Here is a 12,500-nt window from a genome sequence, read left to right as displayed (position 1 = left end):
AACGACACCGATTATTGTGTTGATCAAGACTGAAGTTATTAATATTTTGAGGATTTTTTTCCACGTGGCCCGTCCGAGCATAAAGGGTTAAACTCTTACGCTGTGTCCAACATGATCACATCTCTTCCTGACACAACACATTTCTGCTTCTGTTGTTATGCTCTGGTAGCTCCGCCCACAGTGAAATCTCATTGGTTAAAATCTTAATATTAGGTTTGTTGACTCAATAAGTGTAAACAGTGTAAAACACATGAATCATGTTCAATTCAATGTTTGTTTACATGTTGCTTTCGTACATTTTTGAAAAGCATTTATAGCAAAAAACTCAATGACTTTAATCACGTCTGGTCACACGTAAATGAACAACAGAATGGTTTAATATGACTTTATTATCCTGACATCATTACAGCAGTCTTTATTAAGGGTCAGATCACATGACATGTGCGTGTAATAATGATGTTCATTTGACCCGCAGCTTCTCATGGACGAGAAACGGGACTCATTTCGACATCGATCGAGACCCTAAAGTGATCATGAAGCCTCATTCTGGGACTCTAGTGATTGACATCAGCGGAGGAGAGCGGTCTGAAGCGTATGAGGGCGTTTATCAGTGCACCGCTCGCAACGAACTCGGCACCGCCGTCTCCAACAACATCATCATCCGACAGTCCAGTACGTCCAATCACACGACAACATCAGCGCATTCTTCTTTAACTCTTTCATTCTCGTTGTGTTTGTGTCAATAAGACATCTTCAGCCTCATCAGAGATCTGATTCTGACACATGATTATCTGAAGTCATCTCATCTCCTCAAACTATAATAACACTCCTGCTGTCACACAGTGAGCTGCCTAACGAGTCCACTTAACGAGGCTTCAGTGAGGTCAGCTCACTCGTTCTGTGACACGTGTTGTGTTTGAGTTGATGTGTGTCCTTGTAATGGTGTTGTGTTGTGTTGTGTGTGCAGGATCTCCTCTGTGGTCTAAAGAGAGAATGAAACCCATCATTGCACAGGAAGGAGAATCTTTAATTCTGCCCTGCCGCCCCCCAGCCGGACTCCCCCCACCCATTATATTCTGGATGGACAACAGTAAGACAAACACACACACACACACACACACACACACACACACACAGACTGACACACACAGACACACACACACACACACACAAACACACACACACATACACAGACAGACACACACACACACACGCACATACAGAAACACACAGACACACACACACACTCACACAGACTCACTCTCACACACACATGTGCTGACGTCATGTATATGCTGCTGATGTCATGTATGTGCTGCTGATGTCATGTATGTGCTTCTGATGTCATGTATGTGCTGCTGATGTCATGTGTTTGTGCTGCTGATGTCATGTATGTGCTGCTGATGTCATGTATGTGCTTCTGATGTCATGTATGTGCTGCTGATGTCATGTATGTGCTGCTGATGTCATGTATGTGCTGCTGATGTCATGTGTGTGCTTCTGATGTCATGTATGTGCTGCTGATGTCATGTATGTGCTGCTGATGTCATGTATGTACTGCTGATGTCATGTATGTGCTGCTGATGTCATGTATGTGCTGCTGATGTCATGTATGTGCTGCTGACGTCATGTATGTGCTGCTGATGTCATGTATGTGCTGCTGATGTCATGTATGTGCTGCTGATGTCATGTGTATGTGCTGCTGATGTCATGTGTATGTGCTGCTGATGTCATGTATGTGCTGCTGATGTCATGTGTATGTGCTGCTGATGTCATGTATGTGCTGCTGATGTCATGTGTTTGTGCTGCTGATGTCATGTGTATGTGCTGCTGATGTCATGTATGTGCTGCTGATGTCATGTTTGTGCTGCTGATGTCATGTGTATGTGCTGCTGACGTCATGTATGTGCTGCTGACGTCATGTATGTGCTGCTGATGTCATGTGTATGTGCTGCTGACGTCATGTTTGTGCTGCTGATGTCATGTGTATGTGCTGCTGACGTCATGTTTGTGCTGCTGATGTCATGTATGTGCTTCTGATGTCATGTATGTGCTGCTGATGTCATGTATGTGCTGCTGATGTCATGTGTTTGTGCTGCTGATGTCATGTGTATGTGCTGCTGATGTCATGTATGTGCTGCTGATGTCATGTGTATGTGCTGCTGATGTCATGTGTATGTGCTGCTGATGTCATGTATGTACTGCTGATGTCATGTTTGTGCTGCTGATGTCATGTTTGTGCTGCTAATGTCATGTGTATGTGCTGCTGACGTCATGTATGTGCTGCTGATGTCATGTGTATGTGCTGCTGACGTCATGTTTGTGCTGCTGATGTCATGTGTATGTGCTGCTGACGTCATGTTTGTGCTGCTGATGTCATGTATGTGCTTCTGATGTCATGTATGTGCTGCTGATGTCATGTATGTGCTGCTGATGTCATGTATGTGCTGCTGATGTCATGTATGTGCTGCTGATGTCATGTATGTGCTGCTGATGTCATGTTTGTGCTCCTGATGTCATGTTTGTGCTGCTGATGTCATGTATGTGCTGCTGACGTCATGTATGTACTGCTGATGTCATGTGTATGTGCTGCTGACGTCATGTTTGTGCTGCTGACGTCATGTATGTGCTGCTGACGTCATGTATGTGCTGCTGGTGTCATGTATGTGCTGCTGGTGTCATGTATGTGCTGCTGATGTCATGTTTGTGCTGCTGACGTCATGTATGTGCTGCTGACGTCATGTATGTGCTGCTGGTGTCATGTATGTGATGCTGACGTCATGTATGTGCTGCTGACGTCATGTATGTGCTGCTGACGTCATGTATGTGCTGCTGACGTCATGTGTATGTGCTGCTGACGTCATGTTTGTGCTGCTGACGTCATGTATGTGCTGCTGACGTCATGTGTATGTGCTGCTAACGTCATGTTTGTGCTGCTGACGTCATGTATGTGCTGCTGACGTCATGTATGTGCTGCTGGTGTCATGTATGTGCTGCTGATGTCATGTATGTGCTGCTGATGTCATGTTTGTGCTGCTGACGTCATATATGTGCTGCTGACGTCATGTATGTGCTGCTGGTGTCATGTATGTGCTGCTGATGTCATGTATGTGCTGCTGACGTCATGTGTATGTGCTGCTGACGTCATGTATGTGCTGCTGGTGTCATGTATGTGCTGCTGATGTCATGTATGTGCTGCTGACGTCATGTATGTGCTGCTTATGTCATATGTATGTGCTGCTGACGTCATGTTTGTGCTGCTGACGTCATGTATGTGCTGCTGACGTCATGTATGTGCTGCTGGTGTCATGTATGTGCTGCTGATGTCATGTATGTGCTGCTGACGTCATGTATGTGCTGCTGATGTCATGTGTATGTGCTGCTGACGTCATGTGTATGTGCTGCTGATGTCATGTATGTGCTGCTGATGTCATGTATGTGCTGCTGATGTCATGTATGTGCTGCTGATGTCATGTATGTGCTGCTGACGTCATGTATGTGCTGCTGACGTCATGTTTGTGCTGCTGACGTCATGTATGTGCTGCTGACGTCATGTATGTGCTTATGATGTCATGTATGTGCTTATGATGTCATGTATGTGCTTCTGATGTCATGTATGTGCTGCTGGTGTCATGTATGTGCTGCTGATGTCATGTATGTGCTGCTGATGTCATGTTTGTGCTGCTGATGTCATGTATGTGCTGCTGATGTCATGTATGTGCTGCTGGTGTCATGTATGTGCTGCTGGTGTCATGTATGTGCTGCTGACGTCATGTGTGTGCTGCTGACGTCATGTGTGTGCTGCTGACGTCATGTTTGTGCTGCTGACGTCATGTATGTGCTGCTGATGTCAATGCTGGTGTCATGTATGTGCTGCTGATGTCATGTTTGTGCTGCTGACGTCATGTATGTGCTTATGATGTCATGTATGTGCTTCTGATGTCATGTATGTGCTGCTGATGTCCGTCTGTATTTCTCCAGATTTCCAGCGTCTGCCTCAGAGTCGTCGTGTTTCTCAGGGGCTGAACGGAGATCTGTATTTCTCTAACGTCCAGACGGAAGACTCCAGAAGCGACTACATCTGTTACGCTCGATTCCCACACACACAGACCATCCAGCAGAAGCAGCCAATCACGGTCCGCGTGCTGAACAGTGAGTGTGTCCTGTGTGCTGTAACTGTGCAGGACGTGTGTGGGTCTGTATCCTGTAGTGATGTGTCTGACCGACACTCGGACGCTCAATGAAGAGTATTGTTTAGAGATGAACTTCCATTCATCACTTTAACGTTCTGTCCACTCTCTGAATGAACAAAAGAAGCTCTTGAGTCTCAAATGCCACCCATGACAGCTGCGGAGACGCTCTGACATCCATTTCTCAGCCAATCATGTTCATTTGATCAGCCGCATGATTTTATTTTGATTTGTTTTGTTGTTGTGTTTCAGTGGATTCAATGAATGACACACTGGCAGTTTATTTCAATGACTCTGGTTTGTTTAGTGGTGAGTGATGGCGCCCCCTAGTGACCCCCATCTTTCCTAAATTAACCAACCCGTCCTGCCAGTTTAACCCAAAACCTGATCCAGTCTAACCTGAACTTCACATCTCACACACAGCACGACCTTATATGTCTTCTTTATTGATCAGATATTAAATCTGTATGACAATCTTAGAGTTCATCTTCAAGTAGAATTTCATTTAGTCTCATGGATCATTAATAATACTAATTATAAAGCATTAGTTGGCATTTTGGATGCTGATTGGTCAATACAGTATCAGTTTTGACGTAAAACGCTCGTGTTCTTAATATTCATGTAATGTAGTGCTACTAAAACATCCTTAAAACAAGAACAATTTACCAATGGGTCAGAAAAATACGTTTGTTTTCTTGTGAAACCATTTTTTATTTTTTCCACATTTGCAAATAAATGTTCTTGTTATAAGCACAAACGTACATTTAGTTTTACATGGTCCTTGTTATACACTATTATGCATAATTACAAGCAACGAAACTGAAAGCCGAACCATAAACCTGTAGCTCATTATTATTACTCAGTAATTACACGTGTTATTACACTGTAACAAGGACACAGTACAACAAATTGTAATCATAAACTACACAAAAATGTTGTTAGATTAATGTGAAAAATAAAAGGATATCTTGTAAAATATAAATGTATCTTGTTTGCAGTAAAACAAATAAAAATACTCAATAAGAAAATATTTTCAGTGTATATTTGCAATATAACAACCTCTCATAGCGGATCACTTATTACAGCTTTAAGGACAGAAGTATTGAAAGAGATTTTACTATTGCATGTATTGGTCATAATAATAATAACGTTATTATGTATAACGCATTTAACCCTTTAAGCTCAGACAGGCCAGCCAGGAAAAATATAATAGTCAAAATATTAATAACTTCAGTCTTGAGCAACACAAAATAGGAATCGTCTGAAAGTTTAGAAGCGCTACTTTACAATGCAACATCAAACTCATCAAATATTCATGTGTCATATGTTGTTGGACTATTTGTTTTACTCACAGACACAAATATAGCGAGTAACAGCTAAATATATGTCTTTGACTATTATGTTGATGTTGTTTATTTGCTGTGTTTTCCCTTATAACGTGACTAAATATAACCGGAACATAAAATCTCACATATGATTATTTAGAGTCTGTGATTATCTTTCAATCGAGTCCACACACAAGATAATCAGATGTATAGATCATTAGATAATCCACATGAAGCACAATGTTACATATGACCACCAGGAGATGGCGCCAAATACACGACACAGACTCAATGATGACTCAAATGACACAGAATGAAACTCATTCTGTGAAATCTCATGACTAAAATCATGTGTGCATGCTATGCAAACCTTTAGTCATTGTTGTGTTTGCATGTGTAATTAGTTCTTATGTACAATTATTATCTTTTATTTGTTTGGAGATGTTTTTGGACACTATGATACATTATATTTGTAATGTTGGAACTTTTGATTGATTTGTTGTATCAAAATTAAATGTTTCTCAGATACAGTCGACATGATAAAGAACAAACAGAATCAGTTTTTCGGAGCCGCATTATTTACATCCAGAGATATTTAATGTCAAATAAGTAAATTTTTGACTGAATTTGTTTTGTGATTTTTCAGCAGTTTCTTCGGCTGATAGTCTGATAATGTATCATCATCTATATCATTTATTTTTATTATTTAAGTTTTCTTTGCAATGATACCAAACACTCGACCCTCCTTGTTTTATTAGTTATAAGTCTTTAATTGTGGGAATGCCACTGAACAGTAAATCTTTAATTACACCATCAGATCTTAAAGGGTTAAACATTATAGTACAAAGTGCTTCACGAAACGTGAACTGAAAACACACCGTGTATAACACAACAGCCGAATGCACATCTATAAACCCAGTTTCACATGAGACTTCAAACAGATTTCTAATGTCAGATGTCATTTAATAGTAAGAGCAACAGTAACATCTCCAGCATGTCTTCATGTGATTAATAACATTGTTTCATTCATCTCTTCATCTCATTCTGACACTCATTTCTCTTTGTTCATTACTTCATTAGTTTCTGTTGATATATCTGTATATTCATGAGTTTAGAGATTTATCACCAAAGCATCGAGTTTATTCTAAACCCTGATTGGTTCACTTGTTTAATGCAGTTGTGTGAGTGAATCAGAGTGTTTGTATTTCAGATAACCCATCAGAGGAGCGAGCGCCCACATTCATGACTCCCAGCGGCTCCAGCAGCTCTAAACTGGTTCTGAGAGGAGAGACTCTTGAGATGGAGTGTATCGCCGACGGCCTGTGAGTGAAACTCATTATCATATTCAACTCTCATCAAACGACTGATCACGACTGCTGATGTCATCACAGTCACATCCTACCTGTGCATGATCCATCAAGCCCCGCCCACTCAGTCTTGCTTCACCTGTCACATAAGTGACGTTTGTTGTTTATGTGTTGTTGTTGTTGTTTATGTGTTGTTGTCTGATTGTCTCTGTGCCAGTCCCACTCCAGAGGTGTCATGGATGAAACTCAGCGGCGAGATTCCCAGCGGACGCGCTTCATTCCTGAACTTCCACAAGACTCTGCGGATCACAGACGTGTCTGAGGTCGACGCTGGAGAATATCGTTGCACTGCCAAGAACCGACATGGCTCGACTCAACACAACATCAGAGTCTCTGTCAAAGGTGAAACACTGCAGCAACATTTCTCACACAATCTCCTGTATTGATTTTGTCGAGCTGATATTTGACCATCATGCATATTGTTTATTTGAGCTAAGCATGAGTGTTTCTGTTGTTTTGATGTTCAGCCGCTCCGCACTGGATCAGCGCTCCCAGGAATCTGGTTCTGGCTCCACTGGAGACGGGCGTCATCACCTGCCGGGCGAGAGGACACCCCAAACCCACCATCAGCTGGTCCATGAACGGAGTGCCAATCGAGAGTCAGTGACTGACAGTGTTCACAGTTACACAACACACACTTCTGATTGACAGTTCTGTTGAATATGTAATGTTGTGATGATTGTTTTTGTTCAGATGCTCTTAAAGACCCCAGCAGGAAGGTTGAAGACGACACTATCATATTCTCAGAGGTTCAGACGGGCTCCAGTGCTGTTTACCAGTGTAATGCATCCAATGAATACGGATATTTACTGTCCAACGCTTTCGTCAATGTGCTGGGTGAGTCATCAGTAAACACCTGTACAGTAACTTATAACACATCTATAGCATATTAATAACCATGCTTATAATGCAGAGAGGGACTGGTGCAGTTTACTACAGCAGTAAGAATCAGTCAAGGTTAACTGATTAGTAAATATTAATGGGTGATGATGAATGTGTGATGATGAATATGTGATGATGAATGTGTGATGATGAATGTGTGATGATGAATGAGTGATGATGAATGAGTGATGATGAATCTGAGATGATGAATGAGTGATGATGAATGAGTGATGATGAATCTGAGATGATGAATGAGTGATGGTGAATGAGTGATGATGAATCTGAGATGATGAATGAGTGATGATGAATCTGAGATGGTGAATGAGTGATGATGAATGAGTGATGATGAATATGTGATGATGAATGTGTGATGATGAATATGTGATGATGAATGTGTGATGATGAATGTGTGATGATGAATGTGTGATGATGAACATGTGATGATGAACGTGTGATGATGAACGTGTGATGATGAACATGTGATGATGAATGTGTGATGATGAATATGTGATGATGAATGTGTGATGATGAATATGTGATGATGAATGTGTGGTGATGAATGTGTGATGATGAATGTGTGATGATGAATGTCATGATGAATGTGTGATAATGAATGTGTGATGATGAATATGTGATGATGAATGTGTGATGATGAATATGTGATGAACAATGTGTGATGATGAATGTGTTGATGAATGTGTGATGATGAATATGTGATGATGAATATGTGATGATGAATGTGTGATGATGAATGAGTGATGATGAATGAGTGATTATGAATCTGTGATGATGAATATGTGATGATGAATGAGTGATGATGAATGAGTGATGATGAATGAGTGATGATGAATCTGTGATGATGAATGAGTGATGATGAATGAGTGATGATGCATCTGTGATGATGAATGAGTGATTATGAATCTGTGATGAATATGTGATGATGAATGTGTGATGATGAATGTGTGATGATGAATGTGTGATGATGAATATGTGATGATGAATGTGTGATGTTGAATGTGTGATGATGAATGAGTGATTATGAATCTGTGATGAATATGTGATGATGAATGTGTGATGATGAATGAGTGATGATGAATGAGTGATTATGAATCTGTGATGATGAATATGTGATGATGAATGAGTGATGATGAATGAGTGATGATGAATGAGTGATGATGAATCTGTGATGATGAATGAGTGATGATGAATGAGTGATGATGCATCTGTGATGATGAATGAGTGATTATGAATCTGTGATGATGAATGCATGATGATGAATCTTTGATGATGAATGAGTGATGATGAATCTGTGATGATGAATGAGTGATGATGAATGAGTGATGGTGAATCTGAGATGATGAATGAGTGATGATGAATGAGTGATTATGAATCTGTGATGAATATGTGATGATGAATGAGTGATGATGAATGAGTGATTATGAATCTGTGATGATGAATATGTGATGATGAATGAGTGATGATGAATGAGTGATGATGAATGAGTGATGATGCATCTGTGATGATGAATGAGTGATTATGAATCTGTGATGATGAATGCATGATGATGAATCTTTGATGATGAATGAGTGATGATGAATCTGTGATGATGAATGAGTGATGGTGAATCTGAGATGATGAATGAGTGATGATGAATGAGTGATGATGAATATGTGATGATGAATCTGTGATGATGAATGCATGATGAATCTTTGATGATGAATGAGTGATGGTGAATGAGTGATGATGAATGAGTGATGATGAATATGTGATGATGAATCTGTGATGATGAATGCATGATGATGAATCTTTGATGATGAATGAGTGATGGTGAATGAGTGATGATGAATCTGAGATGATGAATGAGTGATGGTGAATGAGTGATGATGAATGAGTGATGTGTGAATGAGTGATGATGAATCTGAGATGATGAATGAGTGATGATGAATCTGAGATGGTGAATGAGTGATGATGAATGAGTGATGGTGAATGAGTGATGGTGAATGAGTGATGATGAATCTGAGATGATGAATGAGTGATGATGAATGCGTGATGATGAATCTGAGATGGTGAATGAGTGATGATGAATGAGTGATGGTGAATGAGTGATGATGAATGAGTGATGGTGAATGAGTGATGGTGAATGAGTGATGATTAATATGTGATGATGAATCTGTGATGGTGAATGAGTGATGGTGAATGAGTGATGGTGAATGAGTGATGGTGAATGAGTGATGATGAATGCATGATGATGAATCTTTGATGATGAATGAGTGATGGTGAATGAGTGATGATGAATCTGAGATGATGAATGAGTGATGATGAATCTGAGATGATGAATGAGTGATGATGAATGAGTGATGATGAATATGTGATGATGAATATGTGATGATGAATGTGTGATGATGAATGTGTGATGATGAACATGTGATGATGAACGTGTGATGATGAATGCGTGATGATGAATCTGAGATGGTGAATGAGTGATGATGAATGAGTGATGATGAATATGTGATGATGAATGCATGATGATGAATCTTTGATGATGCATGAGTGATGGTGAATGAGTGATGGTGAATGAGTGATGATGAATGAGTGATGATGAATCTGAGATGATGAATGAGTGATGATGAATATGTGATGATGAATCTGTGATGATGAATGCATGATGATGAATCTTTGATGATGAATGAGTGATGGTGAATGAGTGATGATGAATGAGTGATGATGAATCTGAGATGGTGAATGAGTGATGATGAATGAGTGATGGTGAATGAGTGATGATGAATGAGTGATGTGTGAATGAGTGATGATGAATCTGAGATGATGAATGAGTGATGATGAATCTGAGATGGTGAATGAGTGACGATGAATGAGTGATGGTGAATGAGTGATGGTGAATGAGTGATGATGAATCTGAGATGATGAATGAGTGATGATGAATGCATGATGATGAATCTGAGATGGTGAATGAGTGATGATGAATGTGATGGTGAATGAGTGATGTGAATGAGTGATGATTAATATGTGATGATGAATATGTGATGATGAATGTGTGATGATGAATGTGTGATGATGAATGAGTGATTATGAATCTGTGATGATGAATATGTGATGATGAATGTGTGATGATGAATGAGTGATGATGAATATGTGATGATGAATGTGTGATGATGAATATGTGATGATGAATGTGTGATGATGAATGTGTGATTATGAATCTGTGATGAATGTGTGATGATGAATGTGTGATGATGAATGTGTGATGATGAATGAGTGATTATGAATCTGTGATGAATATGTGATGATGAATGTGTGATGATGAATGAGTGATGATGAATATGTGATGATGAATCTGTGATGATGAATGCATGATGATGAATCTTTGATGATGAATGAGTGATGGTGAATGAGTGATGGTGAATGAGTGATGATGAATGAGTGATGATGAATCTGAGATGATGAATGAGTGATGATGAATATGTGATGATGAATGCATGATGATGAATCTTTGATGATGAATGAGGGATGGTGAATGAGTGATGATGAATCTGAGATGATGAATGAGTGATGATGAATCTGAGATGGTGAATGAGTGATGATGAATGAGTGATGGTGAATGAGTGATGGTGAATGAGTGATGTGTGAATGATTGATGATGAATCTGAGATGATGAATGAGTGATGATGAATCTGAGATGGTGAATGAGTGATGATGAATGAGTGATGGTGAATGAGTGATGGTGAATGAGTGATGATGAATCTGAGATGATGAATGAGTGATGATGAATGCATGATGATGAATCTGAGATGGTGAATGAGTGATGATGAATGTGATGGTGAATGAGTGATGTGAATGAGTGATGATTAATATGTGATGATGAATATGTGATGATGAATGTGTGATGATGAATGTGTGATGATGAATGAGTGATTATGAATCTGTGATGATGAATATGTGATGATGAATGTGTGATGATGAATGAGTGATGATGAATATGTGATGATGAATGTGTGATGATGAATATGTGATGATGAATGTGTGATGATGAATGTGTGATTATGAATCTGTGATGAATATGTGATGATGAATGTGTGATGATGAATATGTGATGATGAATGTGTGATGATGAATGAGTGATTATGAATCTGTGATGAATATGTGATGATGAATGTGTGATGATGAATGAGTGATGATGAATGAGTGATTATGAATCTGTGATGATGAATATGTGATGATGAATGAGTGATGATGATGAATGAGTGATGATGAATCTGTGATGATGAATGAGTGATGATGAATGAGTGATGATGCATCTGTGATGATGAATGAGTGATTATGAATCTGTGATGATGAATGCATGATGATGAATCTTTGATGATGAATGAGTGATGATGAATGAGTGATGGTGAATCTGAGATGATGAATGAGTGATGATGAATGAGTGATGATGAATCTGTGATGATGAATGCATGATGATGAATCTTTGATGATGAATGAGTGATGGTGAATGAGTGATGGTGAATGAGTGATGATGAATGAGTGATGGTGAATGAGTGATGATGAATCTGAGATGATGAATGAGTGATGATGAATATGTGATGATGAATCTGTGATGATGAATGCATGATGATGAATCTTTGATGATGAATGTGTGATGGTGAATGAGTGATGATGAATCTGAGATGATGAATGAGTGATGATGAATCTGAGATGGTGAATGAGTGATGATGAATGAG

General features: G+C 39.5%; 1 protein-coding gene across 11 annotated transcripts in view; it reads left to right on the top strand.

Moving 5' to 3' along the window:
- LOC127637968 (neuronal cell adhesion molecule-like) overlaps positions 1–12,500 on the top strand; it is a 53,130-nt gene that overhangs the window by 9,446 nt on the left and 31,184 nt on the right. For 8 of the 11 annotated variants that reach the window (XM_052119256.1, XM_052119250.1, XM_052119254.1 and 5 more), the window contains 8 exons: positions 476–672; positions 968–1,090; positions 3,982–4,152; positions 4,443–4,499; positions 6,726–6,837; positions 7,040–7,224; positions 7,350–7,481; positions 7,576–7,719. In XM_052119256.1, the coding sequence (XP_051975216.1) occupies positions 476–672; positions 968–1,090; positions 3,982–4,152; positions 4,443–4,499; positions 6,726–6,837; positions 7,040–7,224; positions 7,350–7,481; positions 7,576–7,719 (1,121 nt within the window). The remainder of the gene's footprint in view (positions 1–475; positions 673–967; positions 1,091–3,981; positions 4,153–4,442; positions 4,500–6,725; positions 6,838–7,039; positions 7,225–7,349; positions 7,482–7,575; positions 7,720–12,500) is intronic. The other 3 variants (XM_052119259.1, XM_052119252.1, XM_052119253.1) reach the window with 1 other exon arrangement.

This window comes from Xyrauchen texanus, chromosome 46 (genome assembly GCF_025860055.1).
Source record: "Xyrauchen texanus isolate HMW12.3.18 chromosome 46, RBS_HiC_50CHRs, whole genome shotgun sequence".
NCBI classification, from domain to species: Eukaryota; Metazoa; Chordata; class Actinopteri; order Cypriniformes; family Catostomidae; genus Xyrauchen; species Xyrauchen texanus.
Note: the sequence above shows the minus strand (reverse complement) of the source record. Positions and strands in the feature narration are given on the sequence as shown.